The sequence below is a fragment of the Populus nigra genome, chromosome 13, assembly GCF_951802175.1.
Source record: "Populus nigra chromosome 13, ddPopNigr1.1, whole genome shotgun sequence".
Taxonomy (NCBI): Eukaryota; Viridiplantae; Streptophyta; class Magnoliopsida; order Malpighiales; family Salicaceae; genus Populus; species Populus nigra.
The window spans coordinates 3,902,015-3,929,189 of NC_084864.1; the positions used below are offsets into that span (position 1 = coordinate 3,902,015).

At 36.3% G+C, this 27,175-nt stretch overlaps 1 protein-coding gene across 1 annotated transcript; it reads right to left on the reverse strand.

The window, feature by feature from the left end:
• Positions 1–11,295: 11,295 nt before the first annotated feature.
• Positions 11,296–26,134, reverse strand: LOC133671509 (uncharacterized). Its single transcript, XM_062092279.1, has 3 exons — positions 25,345–26,134; positions 18,241–21,649; positions 11,296–17,998 (listed from the first exon to the last, which is right to left on the reverse strand). Exons 2-3 carry the CDS (start codon positions 21,585–21,587, stop codon positions 14,548–14,550), a joined length of 6,798 nt encoding a protein of 2,265 aa, XP_061948263.1. The 5' UTR covers positions 21,588–21,649; positions 25,345–26,134; the 3' UTR covers positions 11,296–14,547.
• Positions 26,135–27,175: the final 1,041 nt, after the last annotated feature.

Below are 27,175 nucleotides of genomic sequence, written 5' to 3' on the forward strand. Positions count from 1 at the left end.
AGATGAAACATAAAAATTTCCCTGACTTCCACATTATAGGTCACATTTATCAGCCCCAACTGAAGGAGATAAAAGGATAATCACAGTGTCAAACTACATGAGATACGGCATCAAAACTAAGTAGATTGATATTTTTCTTATCCAACTTTTAAATTTTAATAGCATCCTTTTTTAGTATTATTATTCTTATTAATCAAATTCATAATGGAATATAAAATAGCTTAAAAACAATTCAATAATAACGTAAATCATCTATATGTTTGATCAAGATTTCGATTTTCATATATGATCTCGGAGATTCCATTTCTATGAACGTTCACCTTCCGCAAGAGCTATGGATATAAGAATTTTCGGTTTTACTAGCGCTGCTTCTTTCCTTTGGCTTGTACTGCCTTAACCGACTTTGGTTAAAATTTTAGCTTCCAAGCTGGTCCTTGACTCAAGAAATATCCTCCTGCCTTACAATACTCTATGAATTAAAAGTCTGAAATCCTTTGAAAATAAGGATTCAAACCTTCCTGTGTATCTATATAAAGAGACTGAACAAATTCTTTGCATTATAACCAGTGCAGCTCCTTCTTTTCTCTCTATCGTGCGATGAGATTTTTCTTTACTTTGTGTAGCAAATCTCAGTGCTTTCAGTACCTTTCCAAGATGAGAAAGATTCAAGAGAGTATCCGATCCCTAGCAACAAAGTTAAAGTTGAGGAAGCAGAAGAAGGGTTTCGAAAAGCAAGTACCTATACGAAGCAACCACTTCCCAGTGTATGTTGGTGATCAAGAACATGATGAAAAGCTAAATCGTTACGATGTTCCTGTTGCATGCACATCTTCCATAATTTTTCAAGCTTTGCTACGTCAGTTCGAGGATATCCTACGGGTAGAGGAAGGGCCAATCACAATCTCTTGCTCAAAACAGATGTTTGAGTCGGTGCTCAAACTTTCCCTTGAGGAGTCAAGTATATCAGAGGTTCGTGATTCATGAAGAAGTTGACAGATTTCCACCGCTAGCATTGTAGGTCGCAGCTTTGATTTGTTTATTTCTTTAGAAATATGTTTCTTTTTCTTGTTAGCTAGGTTTACTTGGTTTGTTAGCAATACAGCTCATATTTGAAGTTACAAAACTTGGATATAAATTTTTTGAATTTGCTAATAATAACATGCTTTAATTTTCAATAATTCATGAGAAAAAAAGTATTGCAGTTTACACTAGAATCAATTTAAGAGTTGATTGTCAGTATTCAAATTGTACAATTTTTTTCTGGAGGATGAGATTATGTATAATTTTTTCGGATAATTGGAAGCCATCTTAATTCTTTTACACAATAGATATTCATAAACAAATAAAAAAAAGGAAAGAATCTGGAGAATTTAATTTTAATTAATAAGAAATTTGTCGTTATGTTCTCAACACTGTTCCCTCTTTCTGATATCACTTCTAATGGAAAAAACTTAAATTCATATCATTTATAGGCTTTTGTCTATTTCTGGATATTTAACTTCTCAATCTTAAAAACTCTGGCAGTACAATCCCATGCATCAAACTGAAACAATCCATTCTAAGCAGGCCCCACACTCTCATTTACATTCATACAAAGGATTGTTCCATTACAAGAAATTAACCAGAGCAGATAATGACCATATACGCCTGGAGTGCTACCTGAATGTTCCTTTACATTCACCATAGCAGCAGTCCCATATATATACCTTCTACATTTTCACCTTGTTGCCACTAACTCTCCATCAATCCATGCTAAGCATGTCATGTTTTACAAGCGAGGAAGAAGCTCCATTGCTAGACAATATCAGAAACTTGTTGAAAATTAAACTCGTTTCTAGTTCTTTTGAAGAATAGAGAAATGATGGGTCTTAGGATCCAATAAAGATGTAAATCAAGCCTTTAACATTCCATAAATGAAAGAATATAGCTACAATGGCTGGATATTATAAGAAACCAAGTCAGAAATAAAGTCTAAGTTGTAGTAGAGTCTATATTACAGTAGAGTTGTGACCGCACCAGAGTCAGTTTTCAATACTAATTTTGAGGGATTTAACCAACCTTAATGACCAGATAAAGAAGAAGGAATTAAGTAACATTAAGGACTTCTAATTAGGAGAAGAATCCTGAAGAAAGACAGTAGTTGAGGGAGGGAATAAAAAAAGCAAATCACGGCAGAAACAATTACTCTTTCTTCTTTGCAGTGTTCTTTTCTCTCTAATTTGGTTAATTTTCCAACAATTATAAACTAAACTTTGGCTTTCGGTTCAAAAGGTAATATTATCATTGTAATTCTTTCATATTCAAGTACTTATTTATTTGCTTGAATTGAAAGGATATTTATTTGACTTTGATGATCAACAAATTTATAAAAATGAATGTCTAGACCTTTAAACTAAGTTAACGGCATGTGAATTTATTCAAATCCTCTTTTTTTTTAATTTTAGTATATTGTAGGAAGATTAAACAAAATTTTTCTTGGGTTCAACCTATTTTTGACAATCATACTAGGAATTTATTTTGTTTGTTATAAGTCAGAATTATATTTTGGAGGTTTCGACGACTGACCAGTCATACTTAGTTTAATTATGGTTCATCAATCCATTTAACACCTTATCATTTCAACGCTTATTGTGTCATTTTTTATCAACTAATTATTATTAATTTATTTTGACTCCTGTTGTCTAATTTAGGGATCACCAATCTTATTTTTCAATCTAAATATGCTTTTTGCCCATTTAATGTAGCTTTTTGTAATTTTTGAATGGTGAAAACAAAAAAGGCTCTGACTTTTTTTTATCTATTTGTTTTTTTAATTTTTTTAATTATAACCAAAATATGTTTTTTATAAAATTTATTTTAATTTAATATCATAATATTCCTTTACATTTGACATATACAAGCGAATGCGAATTGAAAAAAAATCAACACATAAAATCATGTTAATAGAACATGTAAGGATGAAATTATAAAAAAATAAATTAAGTTTGATGACCAAACAAAAAAGAACCCAATAAAAAATACATTGTGAATACACTATAGCAATCGACGGTACAGATATGAAATGAAATACAGTAAAAATGCTAGTTCTTTTAGTTTATTACTAATTCTATAACTTGCACTACATCAAGTAAAAGAAAGTGCTTGCGTTTTGGATATTTTTTTGACATTATGATTCTTTTTAATTGAAAAATTAAATAATGTTTACACTTAATTAGACAATATATCAACTAATAAATTGAAAAGGAGTGATTAATTGGACAGATGCTTTCTGCATAAAAATGAGAGAGGGACAAGACAAGGCTCGTGTTCTTGTCCGTTGCATGTCAGGGAAAAATAGGTTAAGTGTTTCGGCCAATTATGTTGGTTATCTCTATTTTTTTTCTGTTTTTTTTTTTTGGAATAGTGTAACCAATGTGTCTATTGGGACTTCACTCTGTCCTATTTCATATCACATCTTGGGACCATTTTTAGTTCTTGGCATGTGTTTTGGGGTTCAGCAATGTTTTTTATTGGCTAGTTTATGGAAATTATATAACCTTGTTCTTCAGTCAGGTCTCCAGCTATTGTAAATTTGTAATGGCTTACTTGATGAAGTCCAGAGGATGGAGACTTGCTCAATGTTACCAGTGGGTGAAAGAGCGGAGACCATCTGTTGATCTAACTCAAGGTATGTTCACCTTGATACTGATTTGCTAGCACATTTATAGGGTAAACAATTGCTTTTGTGGCAATATTATATAGTTCAAATTATGATTCTGCATTTCTAGTAGTTAAAAGCAATCAAGAATCCTGCAACTGGGTTTAGAACTGCAGTATTTATTCAATTCTACAGAAAGTGCCACCACATTATATGTAAAGTTTTTTACTTTTACCGTGTCTCATTCCCCTTTTTCCTGGTAAAAGATCATCATACGAAAGTTGATTGTATGAGCTCAAATAATTTCTCTAGTGAATGCAACAAATACATGCAAATATATATGTTTTACAATAAAAAAAGATATTTATTTTTCTAAATCTAGCATGCAAATACAATTTATTTATATAAGATATAAAAGAAATTTTTTTTATACAAAGTATAATAATGTCTTTGAAGCACTGTATAATTAAAAAAACATTTGAAAAGATTAATTGCAACTTTTTTAAAAGAAAACATAAACCGAACAATTTAAAATTAAGAGATTGAGTATTAATTAATATTTAAATAAAGATATTAATTAAACAAAAAAAAAAAAAAAACAGAGAGTAGTCACTACTAGGCCTCCGCAGACCATGCGCAAGGCCACCCATCAAAAAACCAAGACTAGTAGTTTCTTCTTTTTAAGAAGAGGATGACGCGTCGTTCACATCATGTTTTTTTTTTCTAAATAGGAGATAGGGTGTTTGTTATGGCAGAAGTCATGTCGCTCATCATCTGTCACCTTTGATGATAAAAAACCAATGTCCGAGTTTTAGAACCCTCAAAACTCATTTTTTTTTAACATGTTTTCACTTGAAAACACATTCAAATACTCTAGAAACCTCAAGGAATTCATTTCTAATCCCAAAACATCTTTAATCACTCTTAATACACAAAAATTAAATGAATAAAAAAATCTTTAAGAACTTCAATCTCCTTTTTCTAGCATGATTATTGAGAAACACCACATTCATTGAACTCTTATCGGAAAGACGAACCTATTAATGAAAAGATTAGCCTTTTTGGTAATTAAAATATAGTCATTCGAGCACTTTTTCTCTTCTTAATATTTTCCGGTAACTTTCTATCTCCTCTCTCAACATCCAACTACTAAAGAAAGAAAAAAAAGAAGAATTCGGGGTTGAAATATGAATGGCCAAAATAACATAGACTAAATAATAAATAAACTAAAACCTTAGGGATCAAACTAAAGTTTTCCACTCCTAAATCCAAATGAATTTTTTTTGGTTAAAGTTTGAGTACTTCTTTTAATTTATTATTTAACTATGATTAAATTTCTATTTTGCAAAATGAATTCTCAATTCATTGTTGGAAAATTGATTGACACCTCATAAATTTGTTGAAAAAAAATCTTAACACATAAAATCATGCTAATATAACTTAGAAGGATTAAATTGCATAATTAAAAAGTCCGACAACCAAAATGGAAAACAAAATTATACATTGTTCATATTAACAATGGAGTTCAAAACATACTTAAATCTAGGTGCACAATGAACTCTGCTATTACTTTTGTCGGGTTCTTTTACACTTGACAAGATAACTATAATGGGTTGGCACTACCAGATTTAATAGTTTTACCAACGAAAATTTATGTCGATATTTACACTAGCAGTCCATCGGTACATATTTTACCGGCAAAATCATGGACGAAAACAATTAGTTAGAAAACTCTCATCGGTAATTTATGGATTGTCGGTGAGTCTGTCGGTAATAAATATACATTTGGATTTATAGACGGACAAAGTGCGTCAAAAAAAATTACCTGCTTTATTCCATCGGTAAATATAACATATCACCAATAGAATACCATCTGTAATTCTATTGTTGTGTTAACAGTAGTGGTGATATTTATAGTGATTCTTTTTAAACTCTCTAGAATATACATACATAATAGTTTAGTTGTTAACCTAACAGTAATAGTGGCATTTGCAGTAATTCTTTTCCAACTTTCTGAAATATAACGAAGGTTTAGTTCCTTCGGTAACCCCGTCAGTAATAATTTCAAAATATTTTTTGAAAAAATATATATTGAACAAAAGTAGAAAAATAATTAAAATAAATTTATTTTATAATTTTAAAATAAATTAGTATAAAAATCAAATATTTATTATATATTTAAACAGTTGTACGTTCAAATATAATAAATCTAAAATAGAGACTGTGTTGGGGGAGGAGAAGGATGCTCACTGTCGGGACCACAAGACCAATTAGGAGGTGCACATGAACCACTCATTTGTGATCTCATCTCCATTACCAATCAATGGAGTTCTTTATAATCAGTAGTGAGTCATTCATATTTATCGTTAAGATGGGTCATCTAATCCTGTGCCCATTTGTCTAGCATCACTGCAAACTCTGGAGTTTGAACTCTCATAATCGATTGCAAACATCCAATTGTCGAAGCACTACTAGTCGTTTGTAAGTTCTTGGTTGTAATGTTAGAGAGTCCGTACACCCAATTTCTATTTGGTCCACTAGATGATCCCGCCTCTAACTACAAATTTGGATCGAGATTTGGATGGCTCGAAGGATCGTCCCCATATCTCTCCTTCAATCGACTGTTATATGTATCCTCGAAAGAAAAATAAATTCATTAAATTCAAGGAAATATCACTTAAGAAAAAAATGGTTGAAAACTAACATACCACAAAGTTCTGAACTCAGCTATCCATGAATTGATTCACCATTTTTTGGCAGTCAGCACTCTGTATATGCGTTTCAACAAAAAGCTCCATCGAGCTTGACTCGCATCCAAGAATCGTAGTATGCAATAAAAAAATATTTTGTCAGTTAAATATATTTATAAAAAAACAACTAATAAAAAATTAAATATAATAAAAAAACTCATACCATCCGCTTCGCATATGAAACTAATAGAACATAATCGTCAGTATGCGTGGTAAGGAAACCATGAACACATTGGTTCTGGTTATCCATACCGGACTGTGACCATTGAGTGAAACACGTGGACATCACATGCTTAATGTATTTCACCCATACAACCTCTGAGATATACGGCAGTCTGAAATCCTTCTAAACTGCCACGTCATTTCAGCTTGAAAGCTTTCTTTCTTTTGCATATTTTTTCCTTTTTTTTATGCCTTATACAAAAAATCATGCAACTTATATGATACAAATTAATTATTTGTTAGTAAATAAAAAATAAAATTTTAATATTTAGAAAAAAAAATTATCCTGAATTTGAGCTTATTTAATTGCAGTGTGATTCTCCCAAACCCTCCTCGCAACACTATCATCAGCTCTCTCCCATTCCAATTTTCCCTTGAAATAAAAAATTATAAAAGCAAAATTTCAGTAATTTCAATAAACAATCCAAATTAACATAAAAAATATTTAATTTAATACTAACCTTGAACTTTGAAAATCATACATCGACATGCAGTTTTTATTTAGGATGTTTGGAAACTGGGCTCCATTGAAACAATTGAATTTCCATCAATGATTTAAAGGGTGATGTTATTGCTCTAGCATTCTTAATGTTTGTAAATGTAAAATTCATTTGTTAAATGATATTATTTTTTCAAAAATTATTAAACATGTCGTTATAAAAAAAAACCAAACTTACATTGAAAGGTCTTCTTTGCGACTCGTGACCCAGCATAAACCAACTCTATATTTTTACGGTGACAAAGCAACGTTATATTCATTCTAGCCTTGATGTTATCCTTTGTCTTCCCCTTCATTTATATATGAACGTGTTGAAAATGTTCTTAAACATTTTCTTTTCTATGTGCATGACATCAAGGTTATAATGGAGGAGATTGGTCTTCCAATAATGAAGCACTCAAAAAATACATCACTATACCTAATTGTGGGTTAAACCAAAACCAGGAAACTTCTGCTTACCGAATTGAAAACCAAATACAATGTCATCGTACTTCGACACCATGTTATACAACTCTTCACTTGAAAGAAGCAGCGGTGCAACATCCCTTTCAACTCTGCCAACAAAGAAGTCCTTTTCTATTCCTTATGAACTTGTGATCTGTTGGCAAAACCCGCTTGTGGCAGTAAAAAAAAAAGACGCTTTGCTATTATTTGTTAGCTTGAATGCCTTCTTATTTTCCATACAATATAGACATGCTAGTTTTCCATGCGTGCTCCAACCAGAAACCATTTCATAAGATAGAAAATCATTGATAGTCCACATCAAAGCAGCTACCTTCACTAAAAAAATTTGTTTCCTGAATACATTATAAATCAAAGCCCCGGATGACCAGAACTACTTCAATTCATCAATCAATGGTTGAAGAATAAATAGGACTGGGTATGATCGTAGATAAAAACATGAACTCTGACCTCATACACATCCCTGATGGCATGTTGTAAATCGTGAGTGTCACCGACCAACAAGAATAAATAGCAGCCAATGGCTCAAATGGATTGAATCCATCTGTACATAACCCAAGATGCACGTTTCTTGTCTCCACTGAAAACTGAGGATGCAAACTGTCGATACACGACGTCAGGCGACGGCTCCCGCTCTTTTGGTTTATTTAACAAAAAGGGTTTTTTTCTCGATTGGGGGAAACAAAGATTTTATTGGAGTCGCCATCTAGTAATTTGAGGGAACTAGAAATCCCAAATTAGACACTGGTTCCAGAGAGTCGGGTACGGGGTTAGTTATGATTAAGGGAAGGTAGACACCACCCTTAAAACATCCTTTCAAAAGAAAGGTTACCCTTACTTGTGTGTTTTTTATTTGATTCAAATGCTATTATATTTTGGGCTTATTGGTAATTATTTTAAAATGATTAACGTCGGTCCCTAAAAATAGGAGACACGTTAAAATGACATCAGTCCCTAAAAATTAGGAGACTTGTCTAAAATACTGACGTTTATCCCTAAAAAGGAGAGTTACGTCTGGGTTACCAAAAGAAATAATAGATATTGGCAATTTACCTTTTTTAAAATGATTAACGTCGGTCCCTAAAAATAGGAGACGCGTTAAAAATGACATCAGTCCCTAAAAATTAGGAAACTTGTCTAAAATATGACGTTTTAACCCTAAAAAGGAGAATTACGTCTGAATTACCAAAAGAAAAAAAAATGAAATAATCCATATTTGTGATATTTACATTTTTGACATCGGTCCTTTTAAAAAAGAGACGTGTCGAAAAATAATATTTGTTTATAAAAATAAATTTTATTTTGATATTATTGAGAAATGGATATAACCATATTCGAGAATTGGGCTTTGGATCCACGAACAATAATATGATAGAATGGGTGCGGGAACCACGTTGTTTTTTATATTTTTTTGTTTTATTGTTTTTTTACATGCAAGAAAATTTATATACAAAATAAAAAAATGTTAGAAATCTCAAAAAATTTACCTGAGTATCACTGTATAGGTAAAAGACTGAAATACCCTCGAAATTCTCCGAAAATTACGGAAATGCCACTGGCGGCGCGTGTGACTCACGCGCGGCTACTGTTGGCGGCGGCGAAATTTCCCGGCGAGATTTCTGTCCAAACGACGGTCGATCCTGGTAGATCTGAGGACGAGGATTCTGATGGCGGTGGTATCGTCGGTCGTTGATGGCTGACGAAGGAGAATCGACGACTTGAAGCTTCGGTGGCCGCCGACAATCGCGGCCTTTTTCCGGCCAGATGAGGCGGATAAAACGCTGAAAACCACCGGGGTTTTTCTTTACAGAAGGGGATAAACCTTTCTGTGGTGGTGCGGAGGCAAGAGGTGGCCGGAAAGTGGAGATCGGATGAGAGAGAGAACGTCGCCGGCGAGAGGAGAGAGAGGCTCCGAGATTACGCTACAGTGTGAACGCGTGTATGGTACACCGGTACCGCGGAACACTGTACGCCGTTGGATCTCGGATGGAATGATCGGATGGCTGTGATTGGCTAGATTAGCAGATTGAACGAACGGTCTGGATGAGCAGAGCGTTGATCTGGTGTGTGGCGGTACACAGAAATCTCGGTGCACCGGCTGACGTGGCGCAACGAGATCAAATCTTGGAATATTTCAACGGCTGAGATATATCGGGATATATTTGGTATTTTTCAAATTGTTTTTTTTTTAAAAACAATATCCTACTCTCGTTAAGAAAAACTAGAAAAAAAATACAGCAGTAGTTTCAATGCTTTCTTCTTTCTTTCGTTCTTTTTTTTTTTTCCCCCCTCTTTTTTTCTTCCCGCTCTCGTGGCTATTTATAGCCAATGAGTAGGGAACAAATCACATCCACCTTTCATCTACCCCAAATAAAAAAATATATTAACATAACTACTACATGCATAATTGAACTACTCCGTTGAAAAAAAAAAATACTTTGAATTATTGATTTTTTGTTTTATTATATATAATAATAAATATTTATATAGATAAAATTAAAACTCAAATCAGTATTAGAAAAAGCCCGACTTAACCGCTAAAAATCAATTTTAATTACCGAAAATTATGTTGAAACACTGAGAAAAAAACTTCTGATGGGTATCAACCCCGTGAACCGGGTTTTGGTCGAAAATGATGGTTTTTGACCCGAAACAGCCCGAAACTCAGTTTTTACCCTGGTCGACATGGTTTGACCCGTATTGACCCGGTGGACTTGGTTTTGGTCAAAAATGACGGTTTTGACCCGAAATGGCCCGAAACTCATTTTTTACCCTGGTCGACATGGTTTGACCCGTATTGACCCGGTGGACTCGGTTTTGACCCAAAATGACGGTTTTGACCCGAAACGGCCCGAAACTCATTGTTTACCCTGGTCGACATGGTTTGACCCGTATTGACCCGGTGGACTCGGTTTTGATGGAAAGATGCGGTTGACTTGAGAAAAGTATATTTTTGAATTTTTAAACTTTTTTCTTAATTTTTTTGGATTTTTATAAATAATAATAGAAATAAAATAACATTCGAGAAAATCTTGGTGGATCCAAAATTGGGTTACAACAGTTGCCCCCTCTTTACAATGCTTACGGTGCAAAGGCATTGGAAAATTCATTTTCTTTTGACTTTGCATAGTAAGTTTTGTAAAGAAAAACGATGGAAGTGTTGAAAAATGCACAGATTGTTCGGTTGGTCTAATTGTTATGGGCGACCTGCCCAAGTGAAAAACATGAAAGTGTTTTCAATATTGATCTTGTGAAATACATGGAAGTGACTTCAGATTAATGTTGTGAAATACATGAAAGTGATTTCAGATTAGCATTGTGAAATACATGAAAGTGATTTCAAAATTGATTTTTTTTTTTTTTTTTTTTTTTTGTGAAATACATGAAAGTGATTTCAACCTTAGTCTTGTGAAATACATGAAAGTGATTTCAAAAATTGATTTTTTTTGTGAAATACATGAAAGTGATTTCAACATTGGTCTTATTTTCCAAGTGACCACCCTGATGATAAAATGCGAGGAAACTCGCAAGTGGTCTAATTGTTCCAGGCGACCTGCCCGATGGTGAAAATGCGAGGAAACTCGCAAGTGGTCTAATTGTTCCAGGCGACCTGCCCGATAGTAAAATGCGAGGAAACTCGCAAGTGGTCTAATTGTTCCAGGCGACCTGCCCGATGATAAAATGCGAAGAAACTCGCAAGTGGTCTAATTGAAAGTACTTGAAAGTGATTTCAATATAATTTTGTGAAATACATGAAAGTGATTTCAACAATGAGCTTCAAGGTTGATGAAAAATTCTAAAAGAAGCCATACCTGTATGGTTGAAATCTGATTTGTAAATCGATCTCAGAGATGATTAAATCTTCTCAAGAAAGTCTTGTATGTACGGTTGGGATTTGATTTGTAATTGGATCCCAAAGACGAGGAAAGCTTCTCAAGAAAGTCTTGTATGTACGGTTGAGATCTGATTTGTAAATCTCAAAAATGAGGAAAGCTTCTCAAGGAAGTCATGTATGTACGGTTGAGATCTGATTTGTAAATCTCAAAAATGAGGAAAGCTTCTCAAGGAAGTCATGTATGTACGGTTGAGATCTGATTTGTGGATCCCAAAAATGAGGAAAGCTTCCCAAGAAAGTACTGTATGTACAGTTGAGATTTGAGCTGCCGTTCAAAATGATGGTAGGAGTAAATTCCTTATAAATCACGCAGTATTTGGCAAAAGACATCATCAACTTCTTGCATTTTCAATACTCTCAAAGTTCTTAACTTTTGAAGCTTTAATCATGTCTTCCTCTTCTTCCAATGCTAACCCAAACCCTGTTCCTGCAGCAGTAGAGCCTGCAGTTTGGCGTACTACCTTTGAAGTGAATGGTCGTCCGGTTACAATAGAGGATACTGTAATGGACAATGAAGATATTGCTGTAGCCGTGGCTAGAGACATGATCCTTCCTCGTGATGAAATAATGCTAGCTGCCAGGACCGATATTGAAGCGGTGAATCAGTCACTTGCTCTCAGTATCAGAGCTACTTCGTCTTTGGTGAACGTTGCAGAGCGTCTTCATGCCAGAAGACTTGAGTTGAATACTCAGGTTCTTGATCTCCATCATCAGATTGAGAATTTAAGGAATAGACTCCGTGATGAGAGACGTCACAGAAACAACTTGGAGAGGAGGAACCAAGAGCTGAATACACGTGTTGACTTTTGGCGGGACTATGTTAACACCCGACACCTTGAGTTCGAGGAAGAGATGGAGCGTATGCATAAACAATTTGAGGAATTTCGAGGCATGATTAACAATCAAGATGAAAATATCCCTGATCGTCCTCGCACTGTTTAACATTTGTACTTGTAAACCCCTTTTCCCATGAATAAAAATCTATCTTTCTTGTCTTCATTTATGAATTTTGCTTTTATGGAATCGCCATATTTGATGTGATTTAAAAGAACTTCAATTCATGTGAGTCTCGTTGGATCCCAGTGGGGATATTGTTTTATGAAATATCTGTAAAACAAATATGCAATGCATGTGGAGTTAGATGATATGCAATGCATCTTACTTGTCTTTTTTTTTAAAACATAGGTCCCCCGTTCATCTTGTTTGAGGATCTTGATCTTGATTTTTAGTGAGCTCTTCTGATTCACACATCCTTCAAATCTACTCAAGCCGACCCATGTCGCTCATTTTCTAAGATAAGCTTTGTTTGAGTTTCCCAACAATCACTGCACCTTTCTCTATTGGTTACTTTACTGAGAGCATTAACTTCTCCTTGGCCCAACATTGTTCTATTGGCAACATTCTCATTATTGAGGATTCTGTAACCAATTTATATGATCAAAATATGAGGATTATCCCGCTTTACCTGGGATTTTCATATACATTCCTCTTACTGAAGATGTAGAAGTCATCTTGTTGTCTAACTGATCATATTGTGAGAGTCAACAATCTCCTTTCACAGATACTGCAAATCATACTGTTTCAGTTCTCATGTTAGGCGAGATCTACAGATTTATCATGTGTATTTTCCACTAAGGAAGCAAATTTCTTTGTGCCATTAGGGATCTGGTAGCTGCTTCTCTGCCCCTCTAGGAGAATTAACTGCCTTATTTCATTTCCTCCTTTGCTCTTGTTGTCATTAAAATCTCTGATTTCTCAACAGTGCCTTGTAGTGTGTCACATGTTCATTTTTTCTTACAAAGGAAACCTTTTTCAAAAATGATGCTTCAAAAGATCTATTTTGTTCTTGAAAACTGAAACCTCCAATGTCTGTTTATAACAATGTTCAGGCAATTTTGGGGCTTTATGTCAAATCTCTTAGTAAAGGTCTTAGTAAAAGTAATCTCAGATGAAGGTAAGTGATGAGATGACCTTCTGCTTGGGTTTTCAAGGTGTTCAAGCGATTGCTTGAATGTATTTTGAGAGAAAAGGAACAATTTGCCTTTTTATTTTGATAGCATGAATAATAACGAGTAATTATTTGCTACGCCATAACTCTTTATGGAAAAGTCTCTTATATTTTGAGAACACAGTTTATTGATCCAGGTTGCTTACTTGATTAGAAAGGACTTTCAAGACACGTAATGTATTTTATGGCTCAAGGCTATAAAAGAAAGAGTATTGTATAAGCTCAAAAGAGTGTTTAAGGGCTTAAAAAAAAACTATAGATCACTATTATCTTATCTTAGCCTTTTCTTTTGCTATCTTGACAACAAAAATGATACTAAATATTCCAAATTAGGAACTTTTGTGTTTTTTTTTTTTATTCCCATATTTGTTGGGAATTCTCTCAATTGTCTTTGTTGGGAATTCCCATATTTGTTGGGAATTCTCTCAATTGTCTTTGTTGTCAGACTTTATAAGCTCACATGCTTTCAAGACGATTTTCATGATCATTTCTCTCTTTTTGCCCCCTAGTGTAGGGTGTGATCTCAATTCAGGTTCTTATGAAAGAAAAAGTTTTAAATAGACTCAGCTCAAATTGGGACTCCAAAGGATAATTTTAAAGAAAGTGAAAGGAATATCAAAGATGGCCTTTCCTCATTTCAAGTAAACTCAGTTCAAACCAATAAACGTTGTCCACATCCAGCGTAATGCTTTGGATTTATAAGATACCATGTGTTGCGAGTCCATGACAACTAATATATTACCAATCATTATTCATGCTGATAAAATGTAAATCCAAGGCATAATTTGAATGATAGTTGTTCCAATTGTATGTTTTGGACTTGTTTGGTCATCTCTTTAAAGGGAATTGCTCTGAACATCATCCTAAACAAATCATTGATTTATTTCATGGAAATCAACAAACAAAATCAGTTCTTTTAAAATCTCATTTAAGAAGAATGGGTTCTCCTGTAAAAAGGTTTGAAAGATCAAATTGTTGAGCCATTGAGATCATGCATGGGTTTTTGGTGAGGTATATGCAAAGAGAATTTCCTGGCCAAACTTTATTTAATTGATTATGATTGGATGAAACACATCATACATAATACTTTTTCACAGAATCAGAGTTCACAGGCCTAGATACATCATCTCCATCCATTCTAGTTAACAACAGGGCCCCTCCAGAGAATGCTTTCTTCACTACATATGGGCCTTCATAGTTCGGTGCCCACTTGCTTCTATCCTCACTTGGTAATGGTAAGATTTTTCTTAGTACAAGATCCCCTTCTTTGAATTCCCTTGGTCGGACTTTCCGGTCATATGCTTTGGCCATCCTTCTTTGGTATAACTGGTGATGACAAATTGCAGCCAACCTCTTCTCACTTATCATGTTTAGCTGCTCGTATCTCACTTTAGCCCATTCAGCTTCTTCTAGTTCAGATTCCAGTAGTACTCTCAAAGATGGAATTTCTATTTCCAAAGGCATCACCGCCTCCATCCCAAATACTAATGAGTAAGGTGTAGCTCCAGTAGATGTCCTTACTGCTGTGCGATACGCATGTAGAGCGAAGGGAAGCATCTCATGCCAATCCTTATAAGTGACTACCATCTTCTGGATAATCTTCTTGATATTCTTGTTTGCAGCTTCGACAGCACCATTCATCTTCGGTCTGTAAGGAGACGAGTTTGAGTGTTTAATTTTCCACTTCACACACAATTCTGTGATTATTTTCCCATTAAAATTTTGGGCGTTGTCGGTCACTATCTTCTCAGGTGAACCGTACCGACAAATCAAATCTTTCTCAATGAAACACTTGACCACCTTTTGAGTTACATGAGCATAAGAGCTGGCCTCCACCCACTTTGTGAAATAATCAATGGCTACTAAGATAAATTGATGCCTATTGCTGGCCTTTGGGTTGATTGGGCCAATCACATCTATTCCCCACATTGCAAATGGCCATGGTGATGTCATATTGAATAGAGGAGCTGAAGGTGCATTTATCTTATCACTATACACCTGACATTTATGGCATTTTCTGACATAATCAATGCAATCTTTCTCCATGGTCATCCAGAAGTATCCAGATCGTTGCAGTTGTCTGGCCATCATATGCCCACTTGCATGAGTTGCACAAATTCCTTCATGAATTTCTTGCAATGCTACCTTAGCTTCGATTTCATCTAGACATCTTAGTAAAGCCCCATTGAATGATCTTTTATATAGAATTTCTCCATCCAGGTAAAATTCCATGGCTAACCGTCTCAAGGTCTTCATATCTGCTTTAGATACCCCCAAGGGATACTCTTGATATTGGATAAACCGCTTGATGTCATAAAACCATGGGTTCCCATCTACTTCTCCTTCAATTGCACAACAATGAGCTGGAAAATTTCTAATCTCAATGCAGATTGGTTGTACCCTGATGCCGTAATCAGTTTTGGCCATAGAAGCTAAGGTTGCCAAAGCATCAGCAAACTGGTTTTTGTCTCTTCCCATATGGGTAAAATCTATCTCATCAAAACCCTCAGTCAGTTTTGAGAGATATTGTTGATAGGGTATCAATTTTTCTTCTTTGGTCTGCCATTCGCCTTTCACTTGACAGATTATTAACATTGAATCCCCATAGATATCAAGCTTCTTTATCTTCATCTCTAAAGCAGCTTCTAAGCCAAGGATACAAGCCTCATATTCAGCAGTATTGTTAGTACATTCAAATTGTAGCTTGATCGAGATAGGATATTGCTTCTTATCAGGTGAGATTACCACAGCCCCTGCTCCATTGCCGGATACATTCACTGCCCCATCAAAATACATGATCCACCAATCATTCTTCTCTTTGTCTTCTTCGACTATCAACACATCCTCATCCGGGAAGTCAAATTTCAAAGGCTCATAATCTTTGATAGCATTATCTGCTAAATGATCAGCAATTACACTTCCCTTTACAGATGTTCTTGTCTTGTATACAATGTCATACTCTGCCAACATTACTTGCCACCTTGCTATTCGGCTTGACAAGTAAGGTTTCTCAAAGATGTACTTAAGCGGATCCATTTTTGAGATCAACCAGGTGGTATAATACAACATATATTGTCGAAGACGCTTCGTACTCCACACAAGGGCACAACATAGCTTCTCAGTCATAGTATATCTGGATTCACAATCGGTAAACTTCTTACTCAGATAATAGATAGCTTGCTCCTTTCTTCCAGACTCATCCTGTTGTCCTAACACACAACCCATTGCTACCTCGGTTACTGTCAAATACAAGATCAAAGGTCTTCCAGGCACAGGTGGCACTAACAAAGGTGGATTCTGTAAGTATTGCTTTATTTTGTCAAAAGCCTCTTGACAGTCGTTGTCCCATGTACCAGGATTCTTTTTCCGAAGTAATCGAAAGATTGGCTCGCATGTTGTTGTTAACTGAGATATGAATCGAGCGATGTAGTTCAAACGTCCTAAGAAACCTCTTACTTCTTTCTCAGTTTTAGGAATTGTCATTGCCTGAATTGCTTTCACTTTATCAGGATCGACCTCTATTCCTTTATTGCTTATCACAAATCCCAACAACTTTCCAGACTTTACCCCAAATGAGCATTTTGCAGGATTCAGCTTCAACTGATACTTCCTTAGTCTATCAAATAATTTTCTTAGAACCTGAACATGATCTTCTCCGTTCTTAGACTTGGCAATCATATCATCCACATACACTTCAATCTCTTTATGCATCATATCATGGAAAAGCGTCACCATTGCCCTTTGATATGTGGCTCCAGCATTCTTTAATCCGAATGGCATCACTTTGTAACAAAATGTTCCCCATGGTGTGACAAAAGTGGTCTTCTCTTTATCTTCTTCAGCCATTTTAATCTGGTTATACCCGGAGAATCCGTCCATGAAGGAATAAGTTGAACTCTTAGCAGCATTGTCCACCAGAACATCTATGTGAGGCAAAGGAAAATCATCCTTGGGACTAGCTTTGTTTAGATCCCTGAAGTCTACACATACTCTGATTTTGTCATCCTTTTTTGGGACTACCACTATGTTAGATACCCATTGAGGGTATTTAATAACTTCTAGAAAACCGGCATCCCACTGCTTCTCTATCTCTGCTTTGACCTTGAGTAGAATATCCGGGCGAGTTCTTCTCAATTTCTGCTTAACAGGTTTACATCCTTCTATCAGAGGCACTCTGTGTACTACAATATCAATGTCTAGACCAGGCATATCTGCATAAGACCAGGCAAACACATCCGTATACTCTTGTAGTAGTGCTGTTAAACTACATCTTTCTTCTGTGGTAATCAGAGTTCCAATCTTTAGCTCTCTTTTATCTTGTTCTGTGCCTACATTTATCACCTCTAATTCTTCTTTTGCAGATTTCCAAGCATGCTCGGACTGTTCTACCCGTCTAGTAAACTCTTTCATATCATCTTCATTCCATTCCTCTTCATCCATTGCAATCACATCCTTATCAAAGTTTGGCCATTCATTTTCAATGCAATATGTTTGTGGATTTATGGAGGATTCATTTTCAGGATTCCTGAAAGCGGAAGGTGTTTATAGTGTAAATGCATATCTTGTAGTCAAACAAAGCAAAATAAGATAACAAATGTTGAGGAAAATGCACGATCTCAATAATATTTAAAAGTTAGCTCAATAATTATAAAAAGACCTTATGTTGACATCTTGAGCCAAGATTTCCAACTAGGTACAAAAACACAAAGCAAACTTCAAAGGAAAGCACACAAAGCACATAAAAGCGAATAGACGCTTAATCATTACTTCTTGAAAACAACTGGGGCTTCTTCAATCTCCCAATTCTGGAATACTTCATCAACTGAAAGCTTTCGCACAAAGGTATTGGTTGGAGCCTCTTCTAGAGAGTGGACAGTTAACTGAGGTAACAACTCATCTTCTTCTGTTGTTTTCGGCTCATCATTATAATTCCAGCCTTTTCCTTCACCTTCCTCTACATTGTTGATGTCCATGACGGCAAGTTTCTGTCCCAAGACTTCTATCATGTTTTCAGGTTTCATTACATATGCTGACTTTGGGAAAGAAACATGGATGGGTGGGATTACAATGTCTTCTTCTTCTGGCTTTCTTCCTTCCATTCTGGCCAACCTTCTTTCTCGCTTAATCCTAGCAGCTCTCTTGTAATCATCTTTCTTAGGCTTAAAGCCAAGCCCAAACCTCTGATCAGCAGCCTTAACTTTCATCATGTTGACTCCCTTAAAACTTCCAGTAAGTGAAGCATTCTGGAATGGTAGCCCATGTTTCAAAAAACACTTAGCTATCATTCTGGAAGTATCAGAAATAATTGGTCTTCTCAGCACCGTATTCTCTGGTACCCATTCAGTGTTCACAATCTCGAAGGCATGGAGATTTCCATCTTTGCAATCTTCTGCTTCAATATAAGGGACTGACACATTTCTTATCATGGACAAGGTTTCTTCTGCCTTAACTTTCACTAAAGTACCATTGATAATGTACTTCAGACATTGGTGTAGAGATGATGTCACAGCCCCAGAGGCGTGTATCCATGGTCTCCCCAATAACATGCTATATGAAGGATGTATATCCATTACTTGTAGGGTTACCAAAAACATCTGAGGCCCTACAAACAATTCAATGTCAATGGTCCCTATTACCTGTCTAGGGGAACCATCATATGCTCTAGCTGTCATAGTGCTTGGCCTCATATAAGTAGCATCAATTGGCATCTCATCTAGCATATGCCTTGGTAGCACATTCAGAGCTGAACCATTATCCACAAGCACTTTGCCGATCAGACAATCCTTACATTTCACGGTGATGTACAAAGGCTTGTTATGCCCAGTCCCTTCCGGGTCTAGCTCATCTTCAGTGAAGTATAAGTAATTAGAGGCTTGAATTCTTCCCACCAAATGTTCCATTGTATCCTGAGTAATATCTTGGGGCACATATGCTTCATTCAACACCTTTTGTAATGCTTTACGGTGTAATTCAGAACTCAAGATAAGTGACATTAAAGAGATTCTAGCAGGAGTTTTCTTCAACTGATCTACCACACTATACTCACTATGCTTCATCAACTTCAGAAATTCATTAGACTCATCTTCACTTATAGGTTTGTTCACTTCCATACCTTTAAAAGCATCAACTATTTCTTTTCCTTTAGCTTTCCTCTGCCTCTCCAATTCTTCTGGTGTAAAACACCGACCACTTCGAGTTAAACCACCGATTTCAGTATGGAAGATAGGAGTAGGATCCTTAATGTTGAAAGAATATCCATAATTGTAAGGCATTGCGCCATAACTTCCACTATTTATGCACACAGGTTTAGTCAGGATTAGTTTTGGTGGACCACCCACAGTTGGTTGGAGTCTACAAACCTCCATTTTTTTCTCCTGACAGCCTATCATCCCAACTTCACTGCTTTCTTCTTCATTCTCTATCCTTATCATGCCGAAAGTCAGCATCCTTTTCACTTCCTGGTGAAATTCTTGACAATCATCAATGTGATGTCCCACCTCGCCATGAAACTTACAGTAATTATTTTCATTCATCACTGGTTCAACCTCAAGTAAATATCCAGACTGTACCATCATACCGTACAGTCTTTCCATGGAAACCCTCAAAACTCTTTCCTTCTTACCCTCTACTCCTACAGCATTTACCCCTCCACTACTTGCAGCATGATTGGGTAAAGGGTTAGAATTCACATTCGGTGCATCATCAAAAGTTATCCATCCAGCTTTTATCAATTGCAGAAGCTTGTTTTTAAATGCATTACAGCTTTCAATGTTATGCCCAGCAATGCCAGCATGATACTCACATGTCAGATCCGGCTTATACCAATTTGGGTATGGAGGTTGCAGTGGGGTTAAGGGAACAGGAGCCACTTGCCCAATACTCAACAACTTTGAATACATTTCTCCCAAGGGAAGTGGTAATGGTGGCAATCGTTCTTGGGTTCTTTGAAAGTTCCTTCTTGGAGGATTAACAATTTGGTTACTTTGTTGGTCATTTGGTGGGTTTTGTTGGTTGGTAGGGAAAGGCTTAGTGAAGTTTACACTTGCAACTTGTTGGGTAGGTATTTGAAAGTTATAATGATGGTAATTTTTCTTCTTACCCTTATACACTCCTTCCACGTTGTTCACCTCAGAATCCTTCTTTTTCCCAGTAAAGCCTTTCTTCTCAGTAGGCTCTAACATTCTCCCCATTCTTATTGCTTGTTCTATCCTCTCAGCGATAGTTACAGCATCATAGAAATGTTGAGCTGAACTACCCACTAGGTGTTCAAAATAAGGAGATTTAAAAGTGTTGGAAAACAAAGTGACCATTTCTTTTTCTAACAAAGAGGGTTGAACATGAGATGCTTTTTCGCGCCATCTCAAAGCGTATTCTCTTACAGTCTCTTTGTTGCCTTTCTCCATGACTAACAAGCTTGACCTGTCCGGGGCTACCTCCATGTTGAATTTGTACTGCTCCACAAAAGCTTTTACCAAATCTTTCCATTTTCTGATCTTGGTATTATCTAGCCTTGTATACCAACTTAGTGCCGATCCAGAAAGACTGTCTTGAAAGAAATGGATGAGAAGTTTCTCATCATTCACTACTTCTGCCATCTTATTGCAATAAGATTTAAGATGTGTGACTGGGCATTCAGTTCCAGTATACTTGATGAATTCTGGTACCCTAAATTCTTTGGGTACAACTACATTTGGAACTAAACACATCTCTGCCGCATGAACAGGATCATATAAGTCTGCCCCTTCGACTGCCCTCAATCTGTCTTCTAGAGCGGTCAACTTCTCATAATCAACATGTTTAGAGAATTTCATCATACGTGGGTCATCAGCTGTCAAGTTTACAGTAACCGGCACTTGTGCTGGTGGAACATTGGTAGTGGACTGTTGTTCAAATAAAGAGGGATTTGCCCCTAAATTTTGAGACGTGAATACAAAAGGAGCTGCTGGCATAGATCCAGATGGAGTTGCGACTGCTGGCTGAGTAGAGGTATTTTCTATGGACTTGGATGCTAGGGCCTGCTCGAGTAGACTTGTAAGTCGTGTAATATCATTTTTCATGCTCTCCAACTCCCTTTGGTAATGAGCCTCTAGATGTGCTCTTTCTTCGTTCTCCATTATTTTCCTTCGTAGTCGAGTGTAATGAATTTTATGGTCTTTTGGGGGACCTATATTTCAACCTGAGTGAATGCGAGAAAAATAAATGAAATGCACAAATGGAATGCAAAATGTCATATGACTTATGCATGCTTGTTATTTGTTTCCAATTTTCTTTTAACTTAAGGAACAGACCAGATCAGATTCTCTTAAGAAAGTTCTCACTGAGGACTCCAAACCTACAGGGACTTGAACCGATTTAGGGGAGAAATTTGATGCCATAAATCAGAATCAAAATAAACATTTCTCATGATGAAAAGATGACAAACTGGTCTTTTATTAATTTACAAAATTAAAATCGCAACAAGTCAATCTTTCCAAAGCCTTGGACCGTCATATGCTGAGATCTCATTAATTCCATCTCTGATCAAACCAAAAAACTGATGGAATTCATTTCTAGTCATTGGCTCACCATCTGCTACTTGTTGGGCTAGGCCTCGTAATCCTAAAGCATAATTCTTGGCATCATCTGCTTGTACATGATAGCGCATAGCTTCAGAAGCCCAACGTTCTGCTTCTCTTTCTGCATTTTCTTTTTCCGATGATAAGGTTTGCTCAACAGAAAGCAAATGGTCGACATGCTTATCTAAATTGGCAATGACTAAATCTTGATTTTGATGTTGCTCTTGAAGTGATCCATTTTTCTCTTCCAATTTTAATACCATTTCCTCAGCTTTTGATGCTCTTTTAACCCATCTCTTCATGTTGACATCTTGCTTCCTCTTATCTTCTGACAAAAGTACATATTTTTCTTGTAATTGCTGGAACTGAAGTTGTTGATGTTGTAGCTGAGCTGACAAGTCATCCTTTTCTTGTTGTATGATAGCCAAAGTTTTCTCTCGAACGGCGAGATTAGATTCTAACTTTCTTTTTTTAGCCCATAACTCTTCCACTTCAGCATTCAAACTTAGGTTATAAGATTCTTGTTGGGCGCGAACTTCTTCGTGTATGTCTTCAGCAGACTGAATCACAGACCTGGGTGGCCCTTCAAAAGGAGGAACTTTGTACCCTTTCCCTCTCTTCTTTTGCCATATTGGATATCCTTCAGTTGTTTTTCCTTCTACTCTCTTAGCAGAAGTAACCCTACCAGGATGTTTCCATGCCTTCTTCACTGACTCCAATAATTTCTTTGAGGTCTTGAAATCTTCATAAAATGTTCCCAGTTTGGTGGTCCTTGGAATAAACTGCTCAAATCCAAATTGTCGTAAAACCATGTTGGGACAGTAACTAATACAGCAGCGGGCTCCTATCAACGGAACCCATGGGTACTCACCACAGTATGCCAGATAAGATTTGAAATAAGAGTATCGACTTCTCCAATGAAATTGAGATTTACTTAGACTTAGGAACATTGATTCCCATGTGGTTCTTCCTACTTCATGCAAATGTTTTTCAGCAAAATTCTCCAGCTTAGAATAAAGATGCCATGGGGTACCAACCAAACCTGAAATCTTCCCCTCGATCATATGACTCACAGTCCAGACAAATAACAACTGCAAACAACATCTTAAACGACCCCTTCCGGCTTTTCTACAATAATTCAAGGATGAGAAAGTTTCTGCCAATATTGCTGTAGCAGGGTTAATTTTAAGGGCCGCCACATTTTTGAATACATTAACAGCCTCAAAATCGATCATCCCCTCGGCAGATGGGAAAAGAACCAAACCATATATGCCTAAGGCCAAAATTCTCAATCGAATTTCATTGCTTTCATCATGTAATCTCCTCTTGAATATGGCTTCTAGTTCATTCCAAAACCAACCTTGGCTATTTCCTCGTTTAGTTGCATGTGATTTTGCTAGTTGACAGTCTGTCTGGGTAATCCAAGCAAAGTTAGAAAGTGCATGCTCTATAGGTGTGTAAAAGTACACCTTTTCTGACTTGGGACAATTTAGCAGGGATTCATACTCCTCGATAGTAGGAGTCATATCCACAGTATCAAATGTGAAGCACCGATATTCTGGATCCCAAAACCCTATCATGGCCTGAAAACAAGCATGTTGGACCCTAATCTTCAGTAAATATGATAGATCCCCATATTGTTTCTGAAAAGTGATTTGATCATGAGAGGATAACTTTTCCCAGCAATCTAGCAGTTGTCCTGTACCAAGTGGTCTGTCATCTAATTTAACATGCTCTGGCAACTGAGACTCAAATTCTGATGGCAAACAATCCCCTTCATCATGTTGGCTCAATTCTGATCTGGTCAAAAATTCCTCAATAGTATTGCCTTTTTCCATCTCACACTTCCTATAAGGATCGGTGGAGATTTAATGAGAATATGAAATGTATATGAACATGTATGTGAATGCATTGACATTTGTTTGTGTCTTAAAGGGTATATCCTAATTGATAGGATCTAGCTTATAAGATTTGGTTCGGTTTAATCTATCCTTAAAGATATTCTTTGGTTCTTAGATTGCCCGAATTACCCATGGAGTAATCGGCCTCTTAACCTTATACAACATGAGTATGGGAAAAAATTTCCACAATACCCGTTGCATAGGGTGAGTTACAATCCAAGCGAAAGTCCAAATGAGCATCAGTGGACATAAGTCACACTTGCCACCTGAATCTTTCTTTTCTAATCTTAAAAAGGACAAGCTCGGGTCCAGAGCTTTTTTTGTTCACCGTCAAGTGTGTGAAGACATAAATAAATAAACATGCATGCATGTGGCAATATGAAAAATTAAAAAGAATCACAGTAGATATTGCATAAAATAAATACTGCAAATAAAATAAATACCCAAAAATAAAAAGCAATAAAAAAGTAAATGAAAAGCAAACACAAGCAGTTGGCTCAACCCTAAGTCCCCAGTGGAGTCGCCATTCTGTCGATACACGACGTCAGGCGACGGCTCCCGCTCTTTTGGTTTATTTAACAAAAAGGGTTTTTTTCTCGATTGGGGGAAACAAAGATTTTATTGGAGTCGCCATCTAGTAATTTGAGGGAACTAGAAATCCCAAATTAGACACTGGTTCCAGAGAGTCGGGTACGGGGTTAGTTATGATTAAGGGAAGGTAGACACCACCCTTAAAACATCCTTTCAAAAGAAAGGTTACCCTTACTTGTGTGTTTTTTATTTGATTCAAATGCTATTATATTTTGGGCTTATTGGTAATTATTTTAAAATGATTAACGTCGGTCCCTAAAAATAGGAGACACGTTAAAATGACATCAGTCCCTAAAAATTAGGAGACTTGTCTAAAATACTGACGTTTATCCCTAAAAAGGAGAGTTACGTCTGGGTTACCAAAAGAAATAATAGATATTGGCAATTTACCTTTTTTAAAATGATTAACGTCGGTCCCTAAAAATAGGAGACGCGTTAAAAATGACATCAGTCCCTAAAAATTAGGAAACTTGTCTAAAATATGACGTTTTAACCCTAAAAAGGAGAATTACGTCTGAATTACCAAAAGAAAAAAAAATGAAATAATCCATATTTGTGATATTTACATTTTTGACATCGGTCCTTTTAAAAAAGAGACGTGTCGAAAAATAATATTTGTTTATAAAAATAAATTTTATTTTGATATTATTGAGAAATGGATATAACCATATTCGAGAATTGGGCTTTGGATCCACGAACAATAATATGATAGAATGGGTGCGGGAACCACGTTGTTTTTTATATTTTTTTGTTTTATTGTTTTTTTACATGCAAGAAAATTTATATACAAAATAAAAAAATGTTAGAAATCTCAAAAAATTTACCTGAGTATCACTGTATAGGTAAAAGACTGAAATACCCTCGAAATTCTCCGAAAATTACGGAAATGCCACTGGCGGCGCGTGTGACTCACGCGCGGCTACTGTTGGCGGCGGCGAAATTTCCCGGCGAGATTTCTGTCCAAACGACGGTCGATCCTGGTAGATCTGAGGACGAGGATTCTGATGGCGGTGGTATCGTCGGTCGTTGATGGCTGACGAAGGAGAATCGACGACTTGAAGCTTCGGTGGCCGCCGACAATCGCGGCCTTTTTCCGGCCAGATGAGGCGGATAAAACGCTGAAAACCACCGGGGTTTTTCTTTACAGAAGGGGATAAACCTTTCTGTGGTGGTGCGGAGGCAAGAGGTGGCCGGAAAGTGGAGATCGGATGAGAGAGAGAACGTCGCCGGCGAGAGGAGAGAGAGGCTCCGAGATTACGCTACAGTGTGAACGCGTGTATGGTACACCGGTACCGCGGAACACTGTACGCCGTTGGATCTCGGATGGAATGATCGGATGGCTGTGATTGGCTAGATTAGCAGATTGAACGAACGGTCTGGATGAGCAGAGCGTTGATCTGGTGTGTGGCGGTACACAGAAATCTCGGTGCACCGGCTGACGTGGCGCAACGAGATCAAATCTTGGAATATTTCAACGGCTGAGATATATCGGGATATATTTGGTATTTTTCAAATTGTTTTTTTTTTAAAAACAATATCCTACTCTCGTTAAGAAAAACTAGAAAAAAAATACAGCAGTAGTTTCAATGCTTTCTTCTTTCTTTCGTTCTTTTTTTTTTTTCCCCCCTCTTTTTTTCTTCCCGCTCTCGTGGCTATTTATAGCCAATGAGTAGGGGACAAATCACATCCACCTTTCATCTACCCCAAATAAAAAAATATATTAACATAACTACTACATGCATAATTGAACTACTCCGTTGAAAAAAAAAAATACTTTGAATTATTGATTTTTTGTTTTATTATATATAATAATAAATATTTATATAGATAAAATTAAAACTCAAATCAGTATTAGAAAAAGCCCGACTTAACCGCTAAAAATCAATTTTAATTACCGAAAATTATGTTGAAACACTGAGAAAAAAACTTCTGATGGGTATCAACCCCGTGAACCGGGTTTTGGTCGAAAATGATGGTTTTTGACCCGAAACAGCCCGAAACTCAGTTTTTACCCTGGTCGACATGGTTTGACCCGTATTGACCCGGTGGACTTGGTTTTGGTCAAAAATGACGGTTTTGACCCGAAATGGCCCGAAACTCATTTTTTACCCTGGTCGACATGGTTTGACCCGTATTGACCCGGTGGACTCGGTTTTGACCCAAAATGACGGTTTTGACCCGAAACGGCCCGAAACTCATTGTTTACCCTGGTCGACATGGTTTGACCCGTATTGACCCGGTGGACTCGGTTTTGATGGAAAGATGCGGTTGACTTGAGAAAAGTATATTTTTGAATTTTTAAACTTTTTTCTTAATTTTTTTGGATTTTTATAAATAATAATAGAAATAAAATAACATTCGAGAAAATCTTGGTGGATCCAAAATTGGGTTACAACACAAACTATTAAAGTGTTTCTATGCTTCACCATTTGAGGGGTGCATCATCACTCTATCTACCATAATTATATGATTGGTGTCATGTCATGTGCTTAGCAGTCTTTGGTGACATGAATAACCTCTATAGTCTAGGTGTGATTGGGAAGTATTTAAGTTTTTTGTGTGCGACAAGAATGCTCACAAGTTCTTCTATTAGTTAACTCTGTATTTTCAAGGTAATACAACATGTAAAAGTTTGGACATATGTCAATTTTATGG

Excerpts from the sequence above, each read along its gene's own strand:
- LOC133671509 (XM_062092279.1), bottom strand. The coding sequence starts at position 21,587 with ATGGAGAACGAAGAAAGAGCACATCTAGAGGCTCATTACCAAAGGGAG. Across the intron at positions 17,999-18,240 it reads GCCCCAGTTGTTTTCAAGAA|GAATCCTGAAAATGAATCCT; the intron begins GTAATGATTAAG and ends TTCCGCTTTCAG.